Source organism: Haliotis rufescens, unplaced genomic scaffold, assembly GCF_023055435.1.
Source record: "Haliotis rufescens isolate VD_foot unplaced genomic scaffold, xgHalRufe1.0.p SCAF_11, whole genome shotgun sequence".
NCBI lineage: Eukaryota > Metazoa > Mollusca > Gastropoda > Lepetellida > Haliotidae > Haliotis > Haliotis rufescens.
In genome coordinates, this window is record NW_025963791.1 from 26118511 (window position 1) to 26144627 (window position 26117).

Below are 26117 nucleotides of genomic sequence, written 5' to 3' on the forward strand. Positions count from 1 at the left end.
CTGACGAGGAGAGAACTTGTGATATGATTGAAGTTGTACTCCAACGCCATAGATCGTTGCAGTAGCTGTCAACCACCTAAACATAGGTTAATATTGCCGACTGCGGCGCCAAACATCACTCACCCTTTCACTCACAAAATGCATTCAGCTAGTATTTGCATCAACATACAAAGCGTTAGATGGCAAGCATTAAACACCCTCGCCGCAGTATACAGAATGTTGGGTGCCAATTGACTCTCATATACTTACATGCTGTGAACAAATGACATGTAATGTCTGAAGCTGAAGATATGCGAGTCAATAAACCTAATGCCATCACATTCACTCGGTGAAGTCACTCCGATATGTGCCCTGACAGAGAGAAACGATTCGTGACCAATTCTAATTCCATGACAAGCAGGCTGGGATCCCGTCTATCCCTGCTATTTATTCAAAGAAAAGAAGGGTAGTACAACCCACTTTGGCATCTCATGGGGTTCACAGCGATACTGCTGAATGACCTTGTGAGCATTTTAGAACGATTTACCCTTAACTACGGGAAAAAACTACCTCCAGTTTTAGGTTGTGACCTTGGACGGGTCATGCTGACAGGGTCAAAGTTGTGCCAATCAGTGATGTAACGTGCCACATCAACATTGTTTCCAGAACTGGATTATTTAATAGAATTCTCCAAAGATAAGACTTTCATCCCCCAATGCAAATTGAGAATAAGCGCCAGTAAACACAGTGCGGCTGTCTGGGAGGACCCCGACCCTCGGAGTTCCACCAGATCGATACCAGACGACCCTAATATGTTCTAACTCACATGGTGACGTCTGCTCACAGCCGAATTGGGTTTGCTCAACATGACGGGCACTGGTTTTATACGATTTTGGTGTTTTAATGCAACAGCTTAGGGAATGTAGGCTGTCTGAGTAACAGCTAAATCTTTGGCTATTTTCAGGTAACCGTCATGGAGTCGAAATTCAAGGCGTTAGAAAACCAGATTAGAAATCAAACTTAAGGCCTAATCCAGATTTGCGTTACATGTTAAATAACAATTTTAGTTTGTGTGCTGATTGTTATTTGGAATTTATGATACTCTCGACGAATGCTGGATTCATACCACGTGAAGTCTCCAAAGTAAACCCACAGGCTATAAACCATCCACAACTATGACATTAAGTCACGAATTGTTAGGGGCCGTTTATTTCTACGCAACTATAAAAAAAAAGAAAAGAACTACAATCGTGCCCTTCAGTCATGAATGTACTCATTTTCGCCTTGTCAACATCACGACTTTCCTTCCCAGACAGTGTATGTACTACCCGTAATGACGCCAGTCATGCGTAGCTATGACACATTTCCTATATTCTCAAAAATACCTTCTAACAAAGACTTGCGGGGAAGCGAGGCGTATAAATTACAGTGTTATTCTATTCTGCTCCAAATATTTTGAACACCCATGAGTAAAAGGGGCGTTGATACCTAGTATGAGCTAATACCATATGGTAAAACGATCCCAAGGGGATTTACTGACATCATTACGATCTGAAACTACCTGGTTAATGACTTTTTGGAGGCGAAGTCTCTCTTCCTGACATACCCTACCTACATATATATGTACTTAAAGGATATGATGTGTCACATTGATAGAAGGATATAATCAAAAAGGTGTTGCAACTTACTGATGTAAGAGCCTTCAGAGTAGAGAATTTTCTAGAAAGTATATGAAAGTGATCTATTTGTAAATACCTCACGAAACAGCATGGAATGTCAACAGCCTCATTGGATTCATGTAACATATCAACAGTCATACTGATAACTTTGACAGCATGTCAAAAATGGCTATATACTACGACACTATGGTAAATTTCAATGATATATATACATTATAAGCTAAACTGCATTGATGCTAAATGTAAAACCAATTCAATCTGAATTTTCAAGCGCTTTATTGACTGAACAGTTGCATACATACAGGTCCATATCAAAGCACTGATCCTGGTTATAACAGCATTGCACAAAGAGGCGCTATCTGAGCATTGGTCTGTCATCCACTGTAGATAGATGAGTACATGTACTCGCAATACACTCTCCGTGTTGGAGTGAAGCAGCATACATCATTCGCATATCACATTCATGCAGGGAGAACAAGAATTGAAAGAGATGACACTACTTAAACAGGGAGACTCTTGACTAAGGTCCATCCAAAGCACAGTTGCACTCTGGGGAAATTATTAGTCCATAGGTATCTTGAGAACATTCCTCATAATCCTTAAAGTAGTTCCAGTAACAGATATATGTCAATATATGCCTGTATTCATTTTGTCTTTTCAGTAACAACATTGTTACAACAATCACAAGATCTTGACAAGTCCCAAATATGTGAGCAACGAGCATGGAACAATTACAAATACCTGTGTAACATAAATTAATCTTCCAGAATTAGAAACATGTATAACAGTAGCAAGCTAAATCTCTAACAACATACTTGGACTGATGGATAACTAGTTTTCAGTTCGAGTTAACAGTTAAGATTTCCTCAGGGCAAAGCTGACTGAAGACTACCGTTGATATGTCAAGGGCATAGGTTGCTATACAACTGCTCTGTCTAATCTCAATGTGTTATGGAAGGATGAAGAACATGTAACATATATGCAATGTTTAACAGGAGATCAAAAATGGTTTGGGTAATGTGCATAGGAAGATTACTTGTTCGTTGAGACATTTTGGTACAATTTAGTGACAATGCTGAAAATATGACTGGTCCACTAAATGTAAATACATATGCTAATAAAATATTTCTTCATCTGTTTCCATGTGGAAAGGGTTGGAGCTTTAATCCACATTATTGTATCAACATGGAATTGGAGCACCATGTATGTTGAGGAAAACATTTCATGAGAGAAGCTAGCAACTGTTGGCAATAGTGAATCTTCTCAGTACAAATATGATGGAAATACATATCACCCAATAGGGTAAAACATAGGAAACTTCATCTGTACACAAATCCGCTGATTAATGATAGGCATTTGAAATATGCCCAATTACCTTCATAACACCACTGGTGTAACACTGGCAACAAATATATAATAGAAAAGTGGCTGAATGTTGAATATTGGTCCCAGCCAGCGATCTTTACATCATCATCGTCATACATGAAAGCACAGTTTGGTTGTGGTCCACACAGGCCTGTGGGTCAGTCAGTCAGCCAGCCGGCTTGCTTGTCTTTCTTCCACTGTTTGAGCTAGTACTCCCACAGGGTGGAGGAATCAATTTCCTCTCCTTTGGCAACAAAACTGTTTTGTTCTCCTTTCAGGTATTTGCCGTTAGGGGCCTTGATTGAGAGTAGGGACTGTCCCTGGAACTCTATCAAGAAGGGGCAGGTACCAGTGTCAGAGTCGGCTAGCAGGCTATTGTCATCAGCTACAGACCAGTACTTGTTGTTCAAAGCTGGAAGAGAATATAGGTGTATTATTACCATGTGCAATCTTCCTGTACAAACATGCCTTCCTATCTATAAAATTACCATTACCTACTGGAGAAATCATGTTACGGTTGATGTATAATTTCTCTATAATTTTGCATATTGACCAAGAGTTGCATCAGCTTTACTGAATAAAATACATGTTCAGAATGGTCACTGAATTCCTGCCTCAGAACTGGAAGAACAATAGCGTGACATCATAATGGTTTAATTACTACAATCAACTGAATACATGTAATTTCTTGTTTGACTGAAGATTCTGAATTTATTACTTGCCCGTGAAGAGACCACTTGTGAATATTCACTCGTTTCATAAAATTGGTATTACACGGGAGCTTGTTTAGTATTCTATATTTATTATACAAGTGAGGAATGTCCTACTATTAATGAATGTATTGTTTCCAAAGGGGCTGTACAAAATGTTCATATCTCATATAAGAAATAAATGGGCTTGTGGTCGTTGTTTATCATACAATAAAACACTGCAGGGAGAATAAACCATGAGCATCAATCCACAAATGGCTACTATAAAAGAAGGATTTGTATATGTAACACTAGTACAAGCAGTCCTATTTGTCTTACTCAGATATTGATAAGCCAATCCTTTACTGTTGACTATTTTCATTTCTTACACGTCAAGAGCTCTACTTTTCAATACAAATAAACAATAAGCAAGGCCAGCCTGACCTACCTTTCATATAATATTTCCCATCATCCTGTGGTTCCAAGAAGGTTACTCCATAAGTTGTCTTGTTGCAGACTAATTCTGGTTTTGTAGATGTGGCAGACTTCAAACCCACAAATCCAAAATCACACTTGAGGATAAGGAATGGCCTGTTGATCATGCGGATTGTGAAGCGTGTGGCCGCTTCTCGGTTTTCCAGGTTGGATAAGATGCTTCCAGTCTGTTTGTTGTACAAGCAGTTACCGTTATCTGCAGTGATAATAACTGTGCCATCCCCCATGGACTCCACACCAAACAGGGACTTATTGGACCTGAAATGGCCAATGTGACAGAATAAGAGAAGCATTACCTAAATTAGACATGGTAAACAAGGCAGAAGGCTTTAGAATGAATCTGACTGAAAGTATCTGTGCTTGTCAAGCGTTTTTACTTTAAACCAGCGGTCTTGAATAGACAATAAAACTGCGCTACACCATTATATGTTTCTTTTCTACATCATAGTACATGGCTAGTGAGTGCACCTGTACAAAGGTCTCAGTATCTTTAATGTAACCACTTTTGAGGTTGTTACATTTTCAGAATTATTTGTTTGTTTGTTGTTTAACGCTCTATTCAGCAATATGTAAGTCCTATTTGAAGCTTTTTTAACTTTTTTTTAAAATGACAGACACTTGATGGTTACGTATGGACATATATCTAAGCCAAATAAACTTTTCATCAACTTTCCAAAAAATGAAAATGTTAATTTCCAGTCAGCTAAAAACTCACACAGTCAAACAAGTTGCTTGGATTCCTCCAAAGGACTCGAGGGACCAGTACTTGTTGTCTGCTGTTGTTCTGAAGGACCACTTTTGACTGGGTTTGTCAAACTCCATCTGGAATGTCGACTTTTCACACAATTCTGACTGATTGGCTGACAGATCCACACCTAAAACAAATATACAAACACATTCAAATGCAGATTACAAAAGCATCACCATATCATTTGTAACAATCTCCCACTGATAAGGTTCAACATTTAATACAAACTCACACTCACTAAAAGTCCCAGCCTAATATCATATCAGCTTGACTGAAGTTCAGGTTTGAAAAGTCACTAAGGTTGACATCTTCATTGTGGCAACTCTAGTCATTTAAAATCAGCTTCAAAAGGTGCAGGGGCCCATCCCTACACATTCAGATTGACAGAAAGTCAGAAAGAAATCAGTTGACTTCTTCACAATAATGACAGTATCATTCAAACATGCTATTAATCATAACTCGAATACCTTAACATAGACTTACTACAGGACAGTCGTAGCACTGAGGTTGTTTTGTACAAAGGCACCATGATGTATAAATCAGCAGTTATACGAATTACTCTGACAAATAACACGTGGAAAACAAAATTATACGTAGCTCTCTTAATATCGGCTATGAATATATCAGGTTGGTTTGTTGTTTAACGCCGCACTCAGCAATATTCCAGCTATATGACGGCGGTCTGTAAATAATCAAGTCTGGGCCAGACAATCTAGTGATTAATATCATGAGCATCGATCCACGCAATTGGGATCGATGACATGCATCAACCAAGTCAGCGAGCCTGACCACCCGATCCCGTTAGTCGCCTTTTACGACAAGCATAGTCACCCTTTACGACAAGCGTGGGTTGCTGAAGACCTATTCTACCCCGGTATCTTCACGGGTCGAATATATCAGGTACGTTACATTCACACTTGACGTCTGACTTGTCTCAATGACAAACCTAACCGTGTCTGAAAGCAACCAGGCAGTGTCAGATATCAGGATACAATTACGTGATGTGGGGTCGCCTAGAGTTCCGCATGTAAACAGTGTCGTTACAGACACCCACTGCATTTACTAAGGCTACTGTGGCGCAAAGATGGGGGGCATGCTCTCACTGGATAAATACACTCTGTACAGGTTCTCATTACACAACTGCTTGAAACCGTAAATATTGATTTTGTTTCTCAATCCCCCAGGACGCATGTGTTATATCAAGTCGGTTTAATACATGTGGTGAGAATAAGGTATTTTGTTGGGGGTCTACTTTGACTTAGGATCATTTAACTGAATAATTATTGAACTATAATTAGAGCTTCCTAAACGGAAATAGTTTAATCGTTGTCACGAAAGCCGAAGATATTCACATTACAGTGAAGCAGGAGTGTATAAAAAAACCTGTTATCATTAATATCAATGTAAGTAATTCTAATCGTAATTATGTCGACCAATAACTCTGGGAATCGAAAGCCAAACAACTTGACATATCAATTGCTGCAGCAACTGCTTCCGTTTGTCAGAAGTGCTCGATGGTGTTCATTACATTCATCAAGTCAGTTTAAAACACTAGCCGATGTGAAATGGGGATCACAACACCTTTGACAGTAGTCAGCACCGTCCGTCATGTTGTAACAACGCCACCGAGCAAACAGCTCACTGCTGACAAACTTTTAACACATGCTGCCCACATCGTAGAAATGGTCTGAACTCTGATGAAGAACCTCTGAAGGATGTGGAAAACCACAGGAGTTTAGTGAACCTTTAGAGTCCTCTTATTCCAGCGTCAAGTCGTTCGTTAGTTTAACGATCACATGTATTCAATAAGGAAGTAACAGGAAAAGCTTAACGTGTTCATTTCCATCATTCTCACGTTTTTCAGATGTCTGACAAAATCAAAACCCTTTTTTAAACATGTACAAGCATTGATTAAATGAACAGATCACGATTTCCGCAACTGAGTGCCATTATGAACTTAATATTTCAAGTGGATGCTATCAATATATATTTTTGTACGGGGTGATAAAGAAAAAATATCGTACTCATTTTACTAAGAACAAGTCATTTTACTTTGAGTTTTTTACACCATCATGACACAATGATTGTTGAACATGGTCTGCTGGCAAAGTATACTGCAGGACTTTCAGAACACTGCTAAAGATGTTTGACAGCCAGCAATCAGTGGCGGCGACCTGAACTATCCCAAAAACGATCTCAAATTTATTGATCGACATCAGGCAGACGACATCCTCGTCTTCACTAAATGACAGCCATGGATACATAACAAAGAAGTCCATGTTGTGCACCATACAAGCACGCAGAGAGGACCTCAGTTGTTCATTAGCCCTCCAGCGTGAAGCTATGGTCTGTAATTCCAGTCGTCCTTCACATTGCCGTGCACGCAACTAGCCACAGAAACACTAGAATTTTAATGACTCTGAACCGCCTGACCTTATTTATCAATGAAGAATGCAGCCAACTCGAGGTTCTATCACTATAGATAACGACGTAGCAATGGTCCTTGCAATCATGAATTTTTGGTTTTTCACTTGAATCGATTTTCTGAGAAAACCGAAAACCATGACATCTATGCACATGATCAACGAAAATGCCAAACTAAAAGGTCAAAGCCTATATAAAGGTCTCACTCAGTTGCATACCTACAGTCAAGACAAAAGAACAGGTTGACAACATAGAACATGTAAATATTGTCTTCCACGCTCAAAACACTCCATTCAGGGTCGGTGTCAAGAACAAGAGATGACCATTCTCACGTGCTACAGAATGCACTGACTGCACAAGGCATAATCGTCAATCAGTTGTCAGTTTCAAGACCAAATAACAAACTACAATATCTGTTTATTTGGTTAAAGAAATGTAAATTTGACTACAGTTCACCACCTTAGTACACAAAACTTCCATAATAATCTCTCCTTGTCTTTTTCCTTTAAATTCCTACGATACAAGGATGCAATAAAAGGTACTAAATGGTTCCCTACTTTTGGCTAAACGGGAGATTACGTGAATTATGTTGCTTTAGTGATTTAACACTGCAGCCCCTACGCCTGAAGGTCAATATAAAGGCTCTCCTTAGAAACTTCATACATGCTTAGCTAAATTTCCAAACATGCCGTGTATCATCAGGATATGTCAATATTGTTTCGTAGCTGCTGAGGGGCTGGTCGCGTTCCTGAAACGGAGGATGCATTGGCTCAGCCAACAAGGGCGCTACTCGACTATGTTGTACAAAGGATTCCTGACCAACAATTGACAACACTTAATCCTCGTTAAATTGTCAAATCTACTTCTGCGAGTGTTGAGCAAGACATGCGAAGTCCCTTTTCCATTCTAAACACACATGCCACAAAGCAAACTATCGCCATTACATAACAGGTAACATATACTGTGGACTCAGGACATAACAAAAACACTTGCATCTCTACATTAACTTCAAAAAAGGTTCAAGACGTGTTTTGTACACTAAAGACGCATTAATATCAAATAAGACGTCACAACGTGTCGATGCACACTTATTTACTGATCTTTTCATTTGCATTCAGCATCTGCTTGGAAGTTATCGTAAGAGAGTCTCAAAATCTGGAATTCCTCCTGGCTGACATCAGTGTGTCATCATACCCAATTACCGTGGCCTTTTAACTGTGCAATCAACTACAATTAAAGCCGGGCATTGTCAGGTACAGCTTATAATTTCTTTCTATCACATTAGAACCTTCACACTGGTACGAATAAGTGTCGGAAAACTAACGGGAGACGAAATCTGATATAAGCCGAACTCTTAAAGAGGGACAATACCGTAAGGCATAGGCTAAGGCTTAGTCAATGAAAATATAAAATTTTGATAGAAACAAACAACTCCATTTAAATCAAACAGGAGCCCTACTGAAATGGGGTATTCAGAATCGATAGACTTGCTCCATTTACGGGATTTAGCATTACAGTAAGGCAAGATAATATGGTCCAGGAAATGCGAGACAGACTAGGTAAGGCATTGCAACTTCTATTCTTCATTCAAAACGTTTGGGCAGAATTCAAAAGGTCTAATTAAGTTTGTTTTGCGAAATGAAGGTTAAATCCTCCGAACAATGCAAGGAATAACGAGCAGCTGGTGAACATTGCCGGAAGGCTGAGAATACTTTTTTCAAAGATACATACAAAAAATGGGTTCCTCATGTGGGAGATTGTAGGGACGCTAAATACAAACGCGAAATTTTGTGAAATGTGACTCATCTTCGTAGGGAAAGTCGCCATGGCAACCTTGACTGGGCTTTAACATACATTAATCAATAAAATGCTTACTAGTCTTCCATCTTTCCTTTTCACAAACAGAAAAAAACTACATTAAGTTGAAATATTGATGTATGCTGAACATAAAATGACTGAAAATATGCATCACTGATCCATCGAACATGATTGACAAACTAAAATGATTGTGTACGTTACCATTTTATATCGCATCGGCAATATTGCAGCCATGTAGCGATATAGTAGTTAAGATATAATATTAACAAAATACTGCAGCGCATATAATACATTTATAGCCTTGAATGATTTTCTAAGGTTAGTTTTATGCTACCAGCACTATTGTCACGTGAACATTGGGCCTAATAGAGGGCAAATTGGGCTTAACAGTGTAATGTGTCTGCATGTCACGGTGACATTGGTGTCATTTTTTAACTCGACAAAGGCAAAACAAGAGGAAGAAAAACCGCAACGATGTGAGAAATGTTTCACTGTGCTGATAAAGGCGAGACGTGAAATCGATCTGAATATTGTGAAAACACGATCTCTGAACACGAGTTTACAAAAGCACGTGCGCGCATGCTTTTACAGTGATGCTTATGCGGTGACTGGGAGTGAGTGACAGGCAACTGCTTTCATGGCTTTCTCGCGTATCTCTGATTTCATATGCATTGGAAACATTGCATAAAACAAAATATGTCAAACAAACTACCCAGAATTGTTTTGGATATAAATTCCAAGTTTCACAATGAGCAGATTACATGAATGGCTTTATAATGAACTCACACAAGGCTAGATCTACGTAATAAATAATCATTATAACAGGCTGAATCTGTCACAGTATATCTGTATATAGCCTGTAGAGTATATGGGTAAAAACATGAATTCGAATGTGTAAATAAAATCGATGGTTATTTAAACTGATATTTACAGTATTGCCACGAATTCCTGTGGTGTATTATATATCTACAGCGCATTGGTAACAAATGTTAATACTAAATACTAAATAAGCAGTATAATTCAGGTGACACTTTACCTTGTTTAATCGATACAAATTTCTTATTGTTTGTGCTTGTGAGGACAACTTGTGGGTGACTATCTTCAAGGGTGAATAATTCATCTTTTCCAACTGTCTTGTTTTTACCCCCTTTCATGGTTGCAGTGGATCCAACAGCCGTCAGATAATATCCTTTACAGTCTTTGAACGCAAGGCCGCAGGTAGCACCTGACCTGATTTCTAGCGTAAATTTGGCATCATCCTCAAGCTCATTGACAAGACTGCCATCTCTATGCAAGAATCTATTGTCGCAGGTTTTCAGAGAATATTTCCCATCGGCAAAATGCAGAATGACAAGTCCAGCTTCACCCCATGGAACGATTTCTTTGCACTGGATTTCGTCGTCGCAGAGCACAGCATAACGTTTACGGTTGACGTTACGGAGGTTGACTTGGGGGTGAATTGCCAACTGGACAATCCATAACTCAGTGTCTGTGACGGTCTTAGAGAAACACTGCACATTGTCATCGGTTCCCCCAAAATAATTCCCGTGTTCAAGATTTCTGAATGCCCATCGACCGCTTCCATCCTTGGCATACTCAACGACAAATTTGTCACAACGTTCAAGTTCGTCAGCTTCTTTCTCACATGTAACTTTTCCATATTTATCCGCAGATATATAACGACCCAAGTGGCTCCTAATGTACACTACCTCGTCCTTTGTGTCTTGTTCTAGTATCCAAGTTTGCTTTTTCTTCAGACCTTGGCCAGATGCATTGATTTTAAATCCAAATGTCTCCGCTGTCAAATATTTCTGTGCATTATTTATCAATCCAACTTTCCACTGCAAAACATCTGGTCCACCGTGACTGTGACCATTAGCATTTCCGTTTGTAGACATCCTGAATCTATAGCAAAATTATGATTTCATATAAACACGGCAAATACCTATGACACAACTCAGCCAAACACTACCTGCCTGCCTAAGCTCCCAGTCTTTTATGTTAGCAGCCGACAAGCTGCACGTTGGGCCTCGTTTTGACTGCGTCACATTATGAGTCGAAATTTGATTGGTTGAGGCATTCCACTCCCTCTCCACAAGAGAGTTCTTTGTCGACGGCTCATGTGAGGGGAATGCAATTCGGGAGTCGGGTTGCTTGTCAAAAAGTTCATGCCGCAGTTGTGTTTAGAGCTGAATGTGTATCATATTTCGGCTGATAGTTTTACAGGGAGTGAAGTGAATTCGTTTGCGGTGATTTGTATTTCAATCTGTTTTAGCGAGCCCATTCTATCGATTCACGCCTCAATTTGTAAACAAAAACAAGGTCCGAGAAAAATGTCAAAGTTTTAATTTTGATATAGATCTAAGTAAATTCTGAATTGTCGACAAATGACTTTTCACGATTTGGGGTGAGTGGTCACATGCGTGTAACATTGTTACATTAGGCTCAACGAAATTCGAAGAAGTAGCCTAGCTGGTACCGGATTTCAACGATAGTCGTCTCTCATAATTGTTTTGCCCGACCACACTCGTTGGCCAAGGACAGTTTAGCTGTTTAGCACTCTTCGGGCAGTCAAATAATCTGTCATGTTACTCTTAACATGTTCTTACGTCGTCTTGAACACAACATCAATGCACACACTTTTCGTCCATCGGGCGCAATCGTGCGTGACGAGTGTTCTAAGGGAGATAACTTCTGTATTTATTGACTAATGTGGGCAGAGCTCATGTCCTGCAACCGGTCACTGAGACAGTCCTTGGGAAGTAAGCGATCGCCCTAGAGGTTCCAAGAACGTTTCCATTCCAAGACCGGTTACTGTAGTTGTTTGTTTCTTATGACTTCAACACCAGAATATATCAAGCGTTTTTGATTAAACGTAGTTTGATTTTTTTACACATCATTATATTTTACTCGTGAAGGATTCGCCATGTGATATTTCACAGTATGTAATGTATTGTTTGACTCTCTGAATATGAGATTATATTAGCTGCAAGATCAATTCATTCTCTTCCTCCCACGACACTAGACCCATCGACCATAGAGTATGTTGTATGTTATGTGTGGGTTAGGATTTAGGGACACGATGGCCCGGGCATATATTTAAAACGTTCAGAGATCATCCATGCATCTTCACGGAGACAAAACTGTAGTTGCAGTAGACCTACCTCGTTTCACTTAATAAATTTCTCAACAATGTCCTCCCAAGTCAAGTAATGGGGTTCGCTGGGTTAGACGTGAGAAAGTCAAAGGGCTAGTGGTGCATACACTGTTGTCCTGCGCTATGACTGGAATTTATATATTTTATGTATGTTTCTTTTTACTAAAAGCATAGGCAAGTCTAGATCAAAGTAACCAAGTCTAGTTTGCTTGAATCCACAGCAGAAGAGGAAAGCTTCATGTTTTCATTGACTAAGTGTTCTTTTTCTTTCACTGTAGTTAGCCAACATTATTCAGTTTTATATTATAAAGCAATACTTTAGCCATTACATCTGGCCCAATCAAACCAGTATCTTTGATAACAGAAGAACAATCCACGGTTTCTTTTCATGACATGCGTTCTGCGGGGTCACCAACAATAACCACTCGATCACCATTCTACTGTGTGTTTGGCTCCAAATTGCAAAATAACTAAAAATCGGGAATATTCTATTAAATGTCAGTAGGTACAGGGCAATGAATACCCTGTATCCAACAATATCTGTTGTTTGTTATTTTTATTCCCATCACTGGAAAAGTTATTAAAAAAATTATGAGGCGGTCAGGTTCGCTGACTTGGTTGATGCATGTCATCGTACCCCAGTTGCGTGGATCGATGCTCATGATGTCAATTACTGGATTGTCTGGTCCAGACTCGATAAGTTACAGACCGCCATCATATAGCTTGAATATTGCTGAGTGCGGCGTTAAACAACAAATAAACAAACAAATAATGGACTATTCACGATTTTGAGTTATTTGGCAAATCATCCTTCCCATTGGAGCCAAAACGTCAAACATAGGACGTGTACAGCAGTCTTGTCAACATACAGAATCCCCGTGGCAAAACATGCTGGCTACGATATGATTGCTTGAGATTTTGGCCAAATGGAAAAGGTAAGATTGGGTGAAATGTGGCTTAACGTCGTGTTCATAGAGACGTGTGTGTGTGCGTGTGTGTCCCACGGAGATATCACGCCCAGTGTTAACATGGATACCGCACCTCACAGTATACTGAATCGGAACCGACTAGTCCTTGTTTCTCCATATTTAATGCTAGGCAGGGTAACAACAACTATCATCTTTTTACGCCTGTTGATATGAACCACCCACCTGCCTCTCTCCGGGCAGACGCTCTATCAACTAGACCACTTGGGCGGTTTGCATGTATTCCGTAGAATAGAATAAGATTGAACAGAATGCTCTCGTTGGACAGGGTACACACATGGTACACACATGGTACACACATCGCTGTAGCACTGGTGTTGAAGTATGCTGTGAAAATGTACACGTAATTATATATCATGAAGCCAATGGCCTAACCAAATTTATCTTACAAATATGGCAATTAACCTCACACAAATATCGGTGAGTTTAAGTTTACATATTTGAAAGTGATGAACACAACATCATTGATATTCACCTGTGGCAGAGTGTGTATATTTTACGACGCATCATTCAATTCAGACCCAATTTAGTTCACACAAAATGGTAACTTTGAACAACCTTAGTCCCATCACCACATATAGTTTTCTCTGATTTTAAATAGAATGGCATAATATTTTTTTATCAAAATATCAGGGAAATTAAGTTCAACCGGTTCTCCCGTGTAAAGCTTGCATTTTAACAGATGTCCGGTAACCTACTCAGGTCACAAAACGTGACTATCGAATATTAGATAGCCATCCTTACAGGACCTTTTTAAGATTCACGTTTTTCAATCCAAGGACTTGTCATTTTGTCATTTATTGTTGTTGTTGTGGTGGTGGTCGATTCATTTTTGGGAATGTATCGCATTTTGTTAAATGTTAATGTTTAATTTAATATATTTGAAAACCGAAAACATTTGATGTAACCGTGTAGTAAGAGCTCCCCTCCATAAATTTTGGCCCGTACTCTTTTTCGCTTTCATTTTATTATCATTATATAAATTATTGTGAGAGACAATCATCGTATCTGATCTTATGCATTTAATTTTTTAATAATTAGAATAACATACACTCATGTTCAAAACAATTACACTTGACTAAACGTTATTCATCAATCTTGAATCAAAATGTTTTTGAGCACAATCTTATGTCCTCGGATGCCCTGTTCGCGTGAAACGACGTGAGATTTGGCGCGTTTTCCTGTGTTTACCTCTAGGAATTGTGGGTAATGATACAGCAACATGGCCGCTGAAAGTGTTGTCGATCTGCGACACAAGTTAAAACATCAATCAAAGCCTGCTAAATCAGTCAAAAAGCGCAACTCAGGGGGTGAATATGATACTATGTATGCAGATTTTTACCAACCATCGTCGAGGTATGAAGATCACGTCAAAAACGAACGCGAGGACGAGTTACGTAAACTTGACGACAGTATTCAGCAACGTCGGCTCTTCTCAACAGCGCAGTGCGAAGAGATCGAGAGGAAAATTGACGAGGTTGTTGCTGAAGCCGAAGCAGGGGTATACAAAGATTGCACCGTTGATCGAGCACCATTGAGAAATAAATATTTCTTTGGCGAAGGGTACACCTACGGATCCCAGATGGCAAAGAAAGGGCCTGGTCAGGAGAGGCTTTATCCGAAGGGGAATGTAGACGAAGTACCCAAGTGGATAGAGAAACTTGTGATAAACCCCTTATATGACGCTGATATTGTCCCCAGGGGCTTCGTCAACAGTGCTGTGATCAATGACTATATGCCTGGGGGATGCATCGTCTCGCACATTGATCCACCTCACATATTTGACCGCCCCATATTTTCTGTATCTTTTTTTAGTGACAGCGCTCTGAGCTTTGGTTGCAGGTTCTCCTTCAAACCGATCAGAGTGTCAAAGCCAGTCCTTACTTTGCCTATTCAGCGAGGATGTGTTACAGTCCTAAGGTATTATGAAAATAAAATCATCGTACCTGTGTATGATGCGAATTGTATAGAAATTATCTGAAGGTCAACAGTGAAAAGACTTTAAGTATTATTTAGCTTCAAATATACCAGTTGGCATGAATGAAATTTTGCTACACTGTTAATCTGTATTTAACCTTGGTGACTCTTGAAATGTCATTACTTCTTTCACTAGCTGATGTCACCATATTCCCTCATCTGTTCATCATTTATTATTAGCCATTCAGTATGTCACTATGAGGTGGCTACAGATTGACAGGTCCCCGGAAGAATGTGACCCTAGCACCCCATTGCTGGTCGTAAGATGCAACTATTACATAATATCTAAAAAGCTATAACAAGACATTCAGAGAACTTGTGAAAACATATATCATGATATATTGAAACTCTCCAAGCTGTGGGTGGCGTTAAACAACAAATATATACACAGGCAACACAGACTGACTTAAGTAGGAAAGCGTGCCAATACCCACTGTAGGATTTTCATCACATTACAACATCTGTGATTGGCTACAAATAATTGAAAAAAAATCCACAATAAATATAAAAATGTGAAGATCAACTGTTTTACCCGATAAATCTCAAATTTATTTCAAAGTATGGAAAAAGATCTCACAAAAAATTCAGAGGAATTTAAAGGGGTAATGAAAACTATCCCAAAGTTTAGCTTCTGTACGTCTGGAACTCTATTTTTTAAAAATGATATGCATATTGAGCATCTTTTCTAAATACAGGATTATTTGTTGTCTGTCACACATGATAGACTTTTCTGAAGGTATTGGAAGGTGATTACCAAGATTCTTTGAAGTGCTAAATGGTCATCATATTTTTACTATGTCGTGTTTTTGTTTCAGTGGCTATGCAGCTGATGGCATTACTCACTGCATCCGACCTCAAGATGTTGTTGCAAGGCGTGCAGTCATTATTTTGAGAAGGTAATATTTTAACCTTTAAGCACTTTACCCATGATACTCGTACATGTTGTCGTTTGTTTGTTGTTTAATGCCGCACTCAGAAATATTCCAGCTATGTCAGGGTGAGAACTTAACTGAAAAGCTATACTAGCCCAGGTAAAGATTAAATGCCCTTGTAATGTTAAAACAATGGGGAAATTTGTACTAGCCTGCAGGATTTTGCACTAGCCCCAGGCTAGAGGGTTAGTGTTAATTTCTAACCCTGTATATGATGGCAGTGTTAAATAATTGAGTCTCGACCAGACAATCAAGTGATTGCTATTATGTGCATCAATCCACACAATTGGAATACAATGACATGCATCAACTAAGTCAGTGGGCCTGACTAACCCAATCCCGTTAATCACCTCTTACTTGCCGAAGACCTATTCTATCCCGGGTCTTCATTTGTAGGGCGTACATGTATATTTGGACTGAAAATTATGGTTTCAGTTTAAAATATTTTTTAATCTTGTTTGAATTTTAATGTCCATGATCTATCTTTATTTTAGTTGGTGAAATAAATAGCTGAAACAGCAGTACAGATGTTATGCAAAAGTATAGCATGCTGAAATTATTATTTATTTTTTTTATAGCCAATTATTCTTTAACTTTAAATGATATATATCCTGCTTATGTCCTCAGAGTTTTACCTGATGCACCTAGACTGGATGATGACCGATCTTTTACACGGAAACGTCAACATGCGAGTGATGAATCTAACAGTGAAGATGAAAATCAAAGTCACACCTACAGAGTAGTCATGCCACGTGCAGAATCTGCAAAGAGCCAGAAGCTTAATCAAAAGCCTCCTAAAGTAAACTCTAAGGTGATTTGCTTGAGTCACGGTAATGGAGACAAGGAGGAGAATAATGATTCATGTGAGGAGGACACAGCCTCATCCACCACAAAGATTGAGCGTGAAGTTAGATTCTCCAACTGGAAGTCGTAACCTGTTTCTCATCAAGTGCTTTACCCAGTAAATAGTGTCAAACTTTGTCAAGTGCCAAGTGTTGGAGACAGTTGTGTCTAGTTGGAACATACTTTGCCTGGTTTTTGAGGTTTTATTTTGTTTGTGTGATTTTTTGTTATGAAGCAAGCAGTGAAAAATATGGTTGATGTGTCTGACAAACCTGTCAGTACTTTATATCCATATTCATCTTGACATGTTTCAAATACATTGCAGTCAAACTGATAGACATCAAGTGTTTGACAGCATAGGCATTGGTTACTTATACCTACGAGGCATTCCTGTTTTTCAAGATTTACCTATTTACTTTCATCATCTTCATCTGCTGTGTCTGTCCATATGGGTTTCCACAGTTGTATGTTATTACTAATTATATATTTGCTCTGAATTATTTCCCACTTCCCCACGTCCATTGTGTACTTACAAAAGTATTGGAAGATAATATCATATTTAGTTGGCTTGTCATAGCAAGTGATGTATCACAAGGTATGTTCCAACACTGTTTTGAAGTCACAAATACAGAACATTGTTTATTGATCTGCATATCCATACATGATGTTAATGATCTAAAGGGCTGTCATTGGTTCGATATTTCAATATCAATATATCATATGCCAAATTTTATGTTTTAATGCTTTGTTTTACATTATTTCATTGAATGCAGTATTATTATTAAAATTCCTCAGAATGTAAGAAGATAAGACTTTTTAAAAAATCCAATCTTTTTCAATTTACCTGCCAAAGGCACTTAGTTTAGAATCACAGATAAGTCCCTTGTATATCTCAATGCATATATGAGTGATATCAAAGAGAGTGTTAGAATCTGGCATTAGTCCCATGTCCAACACAAATTTTCTCAATAGTAAGCAATGTTAAACATGCTAAATGTGTTCATAGGACTAATATTAAATACTGCGTTTAATCATGTTAATTAAATTTCTCTTTATACATTATGATTTACAAGGACAAGTGATTCAACATTCAGCTGCTGTATTCAAGAAGTACACACACAATGAATGTGTGGTAACATAGTTAATATTTCAATCTTTGCATTCATATTATTATGTATCAGTTGAGTATGGATATGTAGATATCGTGATATCAGTGACAGCCCTCCTCCTGTGATGTACATATTTGTGGTTATCTACTACAGTGTTGTTGTTAGAAACTCCTGATTGCATAATTCCCTCATGGCAGCAGTGTGATGTTTTTGTGTGGAGGCTGAAGAAAACATTCTTGGTTCTTACGCATCTTGCATGCAGCAACAACTAAAGTCATGCACAGCAGTCTTTTGTTTTTGTTTTCCTGGGCACACAATTTCATGCTGAAAGAAATTAGCCAAAGTGTTTGCATAAGAACCAATTTGTTATTGTTTTTTTCTTCCTGATTGCTGAGGACAGTCCAAGCACCATTGATGTCTCTGTTAATGGAATTGATATGGTAATAGTATGAAATAAAATGTATATGTCAGTTAATACCCAAATATTGTACCTGTTGACCGGGTGATACGTTGTAAGGATTTCAGCTTCACATAATTTCAAGATCGTTAGTGATGTTTGAGAGGTACAATGTTTTTCTTACCTTGATCACCAGGTGTGACATTACACCTTCAATAGTATTACCATATTCGGCGTAATAAGCGCCCACAGCGATATTTGCTAATATACTGACTAGTGAACAATCCCAATTGGCACCCTTCCGATTTATCAATGTACACAAGATTTATTTATTCGTGTATAATACGTACTTGTGTGTTATATGCACCCTTAATTATGGGCAATTAAATTCTGGAAAAATATATCTGTCGTGTATTATAGGCACAGATTTTTCTTTTGTATCATTTCAGGCTGTCAGCATAAACCACAAAATGTATGATCTTTCAACTCTGTGTTTTTTTTCATCAAAATTTTATTCTATTAGGGCCCCTATTTCTAATTTTGAGAGTGCCCTGAGCGCCTATTATGTCGAATACGGTACTTATAAAAACAGGAATGTGGTAGTTGCCAGTAGCTAGCTATAGAACAGTACAGGAACTGTTAAGCAACAGGAGGTAAAGAGTTTTGTCATTTTCAGAAAGTCAGTGGTGCTTAGAAATCCCTTCAAGGTGATATGTACTTTTAAATGTACAGAAATGATAACCATGGTTTGATGAAGAATCTGATATGTAATTATTGTGGTTGGTACAAAGATGTGATTTCAACATTGTCTGGTCTCATCATCTGCGGAGGCATTGCTATCTCTTTTATTTGTTCCTGTTCTCTGATTATAACATTCAGTTCAACTCTATTGTCCTGTTTCTTGTGTTTCATTGATACTTTCAACTTGATTCCACATGGTATTTTTGACTATGGAGAAGAAAATCATCATGGTAAATTAGTAAACAAATCTTAGCCACTTGTATGAAGCCAAGTAAAATATCTATCTGTCAAGCTACCTCATCTTATAATGGATCATATTTTAACACTTACATTGACAAAATACAGGATTGGGCAAGCAGACTCAGTAGGTTTTTACGCGGACTTTTCATAGTTACATTTTGTTGGCAAGACAGGGGTTGGAAAAGAAAGTCTGCAGCATCAGACTCTTAAAAAAGATGATAAATTTGTTCATTTTGTTTTTTCCATAAACGTCAGGACGACCTTGGAGTTATAATATTGGATGTTTGCATTACTATTCCACATGTCAGAGAAATAACTTATTAAACAGATAACATTTTTCGATATGCTGAAACATTTTGTTGAGTGAAATGTTATGACCCTAAACGTTTGGTGCATCTATGATTTACAGAATATCACATGAAAATCCTGCATGATAAATTATGGTCAACCTTTTAACATGGTGAAGCGAGTCTAATTGTGTCATTAAATCGATGATTATTAACTGAGTTATATTCATGGTATTGATTATGTGTCACTTGTTAATTTGACTGTACATTATGCTACTGGTAATAAATAAACTGGGGATAAACACATTACAGAACGCTGAAAGCAAGAAGAGAATTACCAATTTTCACTATATTCTATGCAAAACGATCGAAGTATAATTTACTGGTTTGTCCATTTTTTGATGGTTGATGTCAAATGAGTTGTCAAAAAAAGTAAGCAAACACATTTCACTGTGTATTCAGAACGATGTGAAGTTAAAAGTTAAAAACATTATATCAGTTTTTGGTTGCATTTTGTTTTTGTATGTTTTCTTATTCATTAAAAAAATAGAGTGCACTGCCAAATAAGAATAACTTTATATCCTGTTCTTTTTGTATTTTGTCTTGTGTTTTTGGCTTGTTTGGTTAGAATGTTATTGGGAAATTAATGTGTTGGCTCAGTACCTTGCAGCAGTTGTTCAGTCACACAGAATCACCATGTTAAATAAATGTTGGAGCACACCCACCTATATCTGAGTTCATCATGTTTTGTCTGTGTATGGTAATGGCTGCCCTGAGATAGATGGAGGCAATTGGCTCTCTTGAGCGTCTCCAGTAACTGCAAGAATTGGCCAGAATCTCAGATTTGTCCTTATGATTATGATCCTCGGTTTGTCACAACAATGTCAGTGCTTGTTGGTTTCACCAAAGTAGTTGTTGGAGCTTTGCTTCAACGTTACTGACCCCTGAGATATGGATACTAGTCAAAAAGTGAAAAAGTGGAAATAAATTTCAGTTAAGTACCGGTAATCTATAATCTCAATTATTGCCTCATCAAGGTGTGCCCGCCGGGGAAAGCAAACAATACTTATCTTAACTTTCGGTTACAGTTTGTAAAATGTCTGAACAAGATTGGTTTATTGTGTCTGAACATCAGAAAAGACCAACATATTTCATGTATGACTTTGTGTCTCAATATACACTTTCTGCAGGTCTATCAGGTAGCGACAGGGTTTTACCCGATGCAGAAATATGCATCCAGTACACTCAAATGTCTAGAATGGACGCATAAATTTTTTATATTGCATCCCATTGGATACATGATGCTAGTCATCATACCAAATTCTTGACAAAGAAATTAAAGTTCCTGTAATTAAACTAATCATTTAAACTTTCAGTACAGTGCGCTAGTCTTGCACTAGTCAGCAAATTTACAGCATCCTGAAGATAAACTGTTCTGGGCCAGTGGTTGATAACATGAGCAAAGCTCCACACTGTTGGGGCATAGTAGCATGCAGTCAACCAGATCCTATACTGCGACCATTCATTACTCATTTTAGTTGGCAGGGTGTATTCTGACGGGATAGACAGCCAGGATAAAGCTTGAAAAAGCTAGCCACAATTCTGGACGTATCTGCAGTTGACGTTTAACCATATTTCTTTTCTGCATGATGATAGTTACAAGTATCCCTGTGTTATAGGTTTTCATACGCTTATGAAACATTTGTAATCTTCCCGTTAATCACGAGAACAACTGTAAAACATTTTACGACTTTATCTTAAAAACAGTGCATCACCTGAGTACATGTTTTTACAATATTATTATGGCGTGAATAATCGCGATAACCATGATCGTCCGAAAACATATGATGTCCAAAGACCTGTGATCGGACAATATGTAGAACTAGAAGCTCAAGTTGAGAAATTTTTGTGATGGATTTAATTTAGCTATCTAAAATGTAATATGATAAAATATGACTACAGGGTAGTTTGGGTAAATGGAGACACTTCAGTTTGGTCCAGTGGCAGTTTCAACTATCGTAGTACCAGGTATCTTGATTGTGGGTCGTATCCCAGATTTGCTCTGAATGTTGGTTGGTCTCCCACATTACCCTGCCATGGCAGAACTTGGTCCTTGTGTATTGCTTCTTTATTCATCATTTGTCCACACAACAGTGTCTCCAAACTTAGATGCCAAAATGTTTTTGATTAAAATCTGAATCTTCAAAGTTACTACATTGATTAGATGTGGTCAGATGTGTAATGATGTCTGGGACTGAACAAGAAGCTACTGATTGTATGTCACTGGACTTCATTACCTCATTGGATAGGTAGACACACATGTGCTGTTTGTTTCAGAGTAGAATACCATTTTCAAATTGAGATCCTGTATAGTCCAACACAAAAGGGGGCGGTCGGGCAGCCTAGTGGTTAAAGCGTTCGCTCGTCACGCAGAAGACCCGGGTTCGATACCCAACATGGGTACAAACCATACTCACTCACTCACTCACTCGATCACTCTCACTCACTCACTCACTCACTCACTCACTCACTCACTCACTCACTCACTCACTCACTCACTCACTCACTCACTCACTCACTCACAAAAGATTGGTTTTGATAAATAGGTATAAAAAAAAATTCATTTGCTAGATGTAAAGTTCTTGTGAATGTTATTTTACCATTGTATTGGTAAGTTAAATTGGCTGACTTGATGCACACCTGGTCCCATGATTGATTAACAACAGTAAACCTCAAGGCCCCCCCCCCCCCCCCCCCCCCCCCCCCAATCACCTAACTTAACCACTGTTGAGTGTGGCTTCAACACTGATGATGAGGTGGCCCAGTGGTTACAGTTACAGTTACTTTTTCATGCAGAAGACAGGGTTTGATTCCTAACATGTGAGGCCAGTGCTTGGTATGCCATAGTGGGGCAGTAGTACCTGTTTTCAATAAATATATAAACATGATATAAATAATTTGAGATCCTTGGTGTGTTCCGAATGCATAACAATCTATGGAAATATAATTTGTTGTTTCGATTTGTTTGTTTGCTTGTTTAAGGTTATACAAGAAATTATTTACATATAGTAAAATGGAGACTGCTCCACTGTAGGTCTCCCAATGTTATCTATATACATTGTATATGATTGCTGCTGTTTTGTTAATTGTGAATTTTGCTCCCTCACTCGCAAGTGTAGGATTGTGCAGTGTTTATTCTGGGAATGTTATGTTTAAAAAATGGTATATATCATGTTCTTGTACACAGACATTTGTATTTAGACCCGGATTATGTATTGAAAAGTATACGAAAGGAGCTTTTTGTATAAAATGATTACAGATTTGGTATGTCATTTGATTTCATGTTATTATTAAGAGTGTGTCCTTGAAGAAGAACCTAAGCTTCCATTTATTTAGAAGGGTTGAGACAGTGGTGATGCCCATGTTGATCTGTAAATGCAAAAGTATTGAACTTGCAACTCTACATGTACCTTTGGTAAACTGTCTTTCACATTTTTTCTTATGTAAATACAGAAATTCAAGCTTACTTTTTCTTATGGTTTGGAGAGAATGTTCAGCTTCAAACATGGAAAAGAGGTGCCTTCCTTGGTATTGTGTGATTGTACTCTTAGTAACCTGTGTATATGTATACATTGTTGATATTTGCCAGGTATGTTACAAGTACTGTTTGAATTTCTTTGGTGTGTTGATGACTGATATACCACACATTAATTATTATATACCATGTTACCATGAGACAAAGGAGCTACATGAAAAAGGTTGTTTTTTTTATAGAATTTTACTGTTATGTTCATGATGTTTTGTTTCTTTAATCAATTCAGTTTTTCCCTATTTTCCATCATCTGAATAGTATTTTCAGTTTAAAGGGGTACTGGGCTCAGCTGCAAGTTTCACTCAAATCATGTTTATCTGTCAACTAAAATTATGTTAAATATATCAATGTAATTGTTCATGATTACCCGATTTACAGTTTCAGTCTCATTAAGATCAGATATTTTGTTCTTGCTACTGCTAAGCAACGACATTTCACAAACTTTGCCCGACCTATTAAATGACTGACAAGTCAACATTAGCCAATCAGAAAGCAGCTTTCTCGAGTTTTACAGCACTAGTTTCAAACTCTTAACCTCCATCCTAGACTATAATTCCAAATTTGAAAACTGAACAAAAGAACATCCTGGATCACTACGATTATACGATCACTTTCTGGAAATAAAAAAGGGCAACTGACAATGGAGTGTAGTCCCTTTAAGAGGGTGTGTTGATACTGGGACACATGAATAAGGATTGTTTATTATTATTCAGAAAAGTGTTAAAGGGGCTCTTTGAGGTAGTTTATAGGTTATGTAATATGAGTGTACATTACCCCAAAATATGGTTGTTGTTTTTTATTTATTGTGACTGAATAATTGTAAACAGTATGATGTTGATTTTAATATAACTTAAGCGGGATCATCAGTTTTTGTTTGCACTACTTGTCCGTATCAATTTTATTACCATTAGTATTTAAGTGCTCTTTAGGCTGATTAGAAAAAGACATTTATGGCCTGTCACTAAAAGAAAGCCAGTTATTTCTTTCATGTTTAACAGTCATTAGGGGCATTGTTGGCCCAGTTGTCTAAGGCGCCGCATTTCTGTGTGCACAGGTGCGTCCTGGATCCTGAAATCCCGGATGTTTCTAGGCTTGTCAGAACCGTTCCCGTTCCCTCCATCAATTCAGGCTTTACCCCCTCACTCCCTTTAAAGATATTTCCCCACATCAAATGGGTAGATAATTGATTTGGTCCCATTATTTCTTTGACCAGTCATCTCCTTAGTATATGACATGTTCCATGCTATCATCAGTGCTATTATCAAAATGTTTTTCCAATCATTTGGTGTTCAATCATAAACATGCCCTTTTAATCAAAAAGGACAAACTGAGAAAGTACTGATATGCACTAGGGCTGGGACAAGTCCAAATTTACTACCCGGGTACCCACCCCCCTATTACCCAACCCTACCCGGGTACCCGCTGTAGGTCTCAAGAGATAGGTCCAAATGTCTGACTGGGAATAGTTTGACCGTAGCCCTGGCAAAATGTATTTAGATACACGTCATGCATAAACTGAAGTTGACTGAAGTTTTATCTTTATTCATACATATAAAGTCAGAAGGAATGTGTGCATAGTCAAAAAGAAATGCAAACATTAGTCACTTATTGTGTAACTGTAGTGTTCTAGATAATTTTTTGTCATTAAACAATATATCACGTGACTAACCACGGGTCCGGGGAGTCCTGTGGGTACCCGGGTCCTCCTCAGTACCCTATCCGAGTATCCGAGGTACCTGTCCCAGCCCTAATATGCATGTATATGGACCTACCTACTGGAAGCTACCTGATATGATTGTTCTTGCATTTAGGATAGGCTGAGAGAAAGCATCAAACAGAGGCATTAGGTCAAGGATATTTTCATATTTCGAGACACATATTCTGAATATATTTCTATATGCATGTTTTTGTTGCTTAAATCATGTCAGGATTATCAGTTAGACTTGTGTTTGATCATGTTAATGGTAAAATTGTGCGGATGTCTTTGTGTTGTGTGTATATAATTATAAATAGATGTTCTAGAGTTTTATTATGACTGTGATTTATTTGATTATGGATGAACAAATGATTGTACATGTATATAACGTAAGAAGATGATCGATGTTTGTACATAACTGGAGTCTTGTAACCAAGCTTAGTGTTTACAAGGAGTCAGTGTTACCAGCTGGTTGGAAATGAACAATTGTGATTGACATTGGTTATCCAACAGCTGTGCTGTCGGTTGGAATATTGAAAATAAGTTAGAGTTATGTTCTGTTTGTAGATGTCGTGAGGGTTTATGTCTACAAAAAACTAGGAATGCTGTTTATGTATTGAAATGAATTTTATATAATTTAAACCTCAGTATGTTCAACTGTAGATACATCAAAGAAAAGTTTTTTTTGTAATTACATCAGCCGCAATCAGAGCTATTATTGACTATGAATAAGGATACCTTGGACCTCGTTATATGTGAAGTTGGACAAATGTTAAAAATTCTCGAGGTGACAATTTTGTGAAATTTCTGCAAAAATATTTGTACTTTGTTACTGCCATTTCTTAGCCTGTAATATTCCTCCATTCCCCCTAAGTTGAAAATAATAAAAAAAACAACTCCTTATCTTATCCATCTGTTTGAGTGTTTCTTGTTACCGAGTTGGGCGTTGTATTACCCACTGGG

At 38.0% G+C, this 26117-nt stretch overlaps 2 protein-coding genes across 2 annotated transcripts; one reads left to right on the plus strand and one right to left on the minus strand.

The window, feature by feature from the left end:
- Positions 1 to 1917: 1917 nt before the first annotated feature.
- LOC124132757 (fascin-like) lies at positions 1918 to 11213 on the minus strand. The gene is made up of 4 exons (XM_046496861.2): positions 10234 to 11213; positions 4923 to 5082; positions 4161 to 4465; positions 1918 to 3435 (listed from the first exon to the last, which is right to left on the minus strand). Exons 1-4 carry the CDS (start codon positions 11093 to 11095, stop codon positions 3230 to 3232), a joined length of 1533 nt encoding a protein of 510 aa, XP_046352817.1. The 5' UTR covers positions 11096 to 11213; the 3' UTR covers positions 1918 to 3229.
- A 3337-nt stretch (positions 11214 to 14550) lies between these two features.
- LOC124132756 (RNA demethylase ALKBH5-like) lies at positions 14551 to 18952 on the plus strand. The gene is made up of 3 exons (XM_046496860.2): positions 14551 to 15260; positions 16133 to 16213; positions 16877 to 18952. The coding sequence occupies exons 1-3, from the start codon at positions 14563 to 14565 to the stop codon at positions 17181 to 17183; spliced, it is 1086 nt and encodes a 361-aa protein (XP_046352816.1). The 5' UTR covers positions 14551 to 14562; the 3' UTR covers positions 17184 to 18952.
- The last annotated feature ends 7165 nt before the right edge of the window (positions 18953 to 26117 follow it).

Coding starts and splice junctions, on each gene's coding strand:
- LOC124132757 (XM_046496861.2), bottom strand. CDS start 11,095: ATGTCTACAAACGGAAATGCTAATGGTCACAGTCACGGTGGACCAGAT. Junction 5,083..10,233: donor ATTTGTATCGATTAAACAAG/GTAAAGTGTCAC, acceptor TATTTGTTTTAG/GTGTGGATCTGTCAGCCAAT. Junction 3,436..4,160: donor TGGGAAATATTATATGAAAG/GTAGGTCAGGCT, acceptor ATTCTCTTCCAG/CTTTGAACAACAAGTACTGG.
- LOC124132756 (XM_046496860.2), top strand. CDS start 14,563: ATGGCCGCTGAAAGTGTTGTCGATCTGCGACACAAGTTAAAACATCAA. Junction 15,261..16,132: donor GGATGTGTTACAGTCCTAAG/GTATTATGAAAA, acceptor TTTTTGTTTCAG/TGGCTATGCAGCTGATGGCA. Junction 16,214..16,876: donor GCAGTCATTATTTTGAGAAG/GTAATATTTTAA, acceptor TTATGTCCTCAG/AGTTTTACCTGATGCACCTA.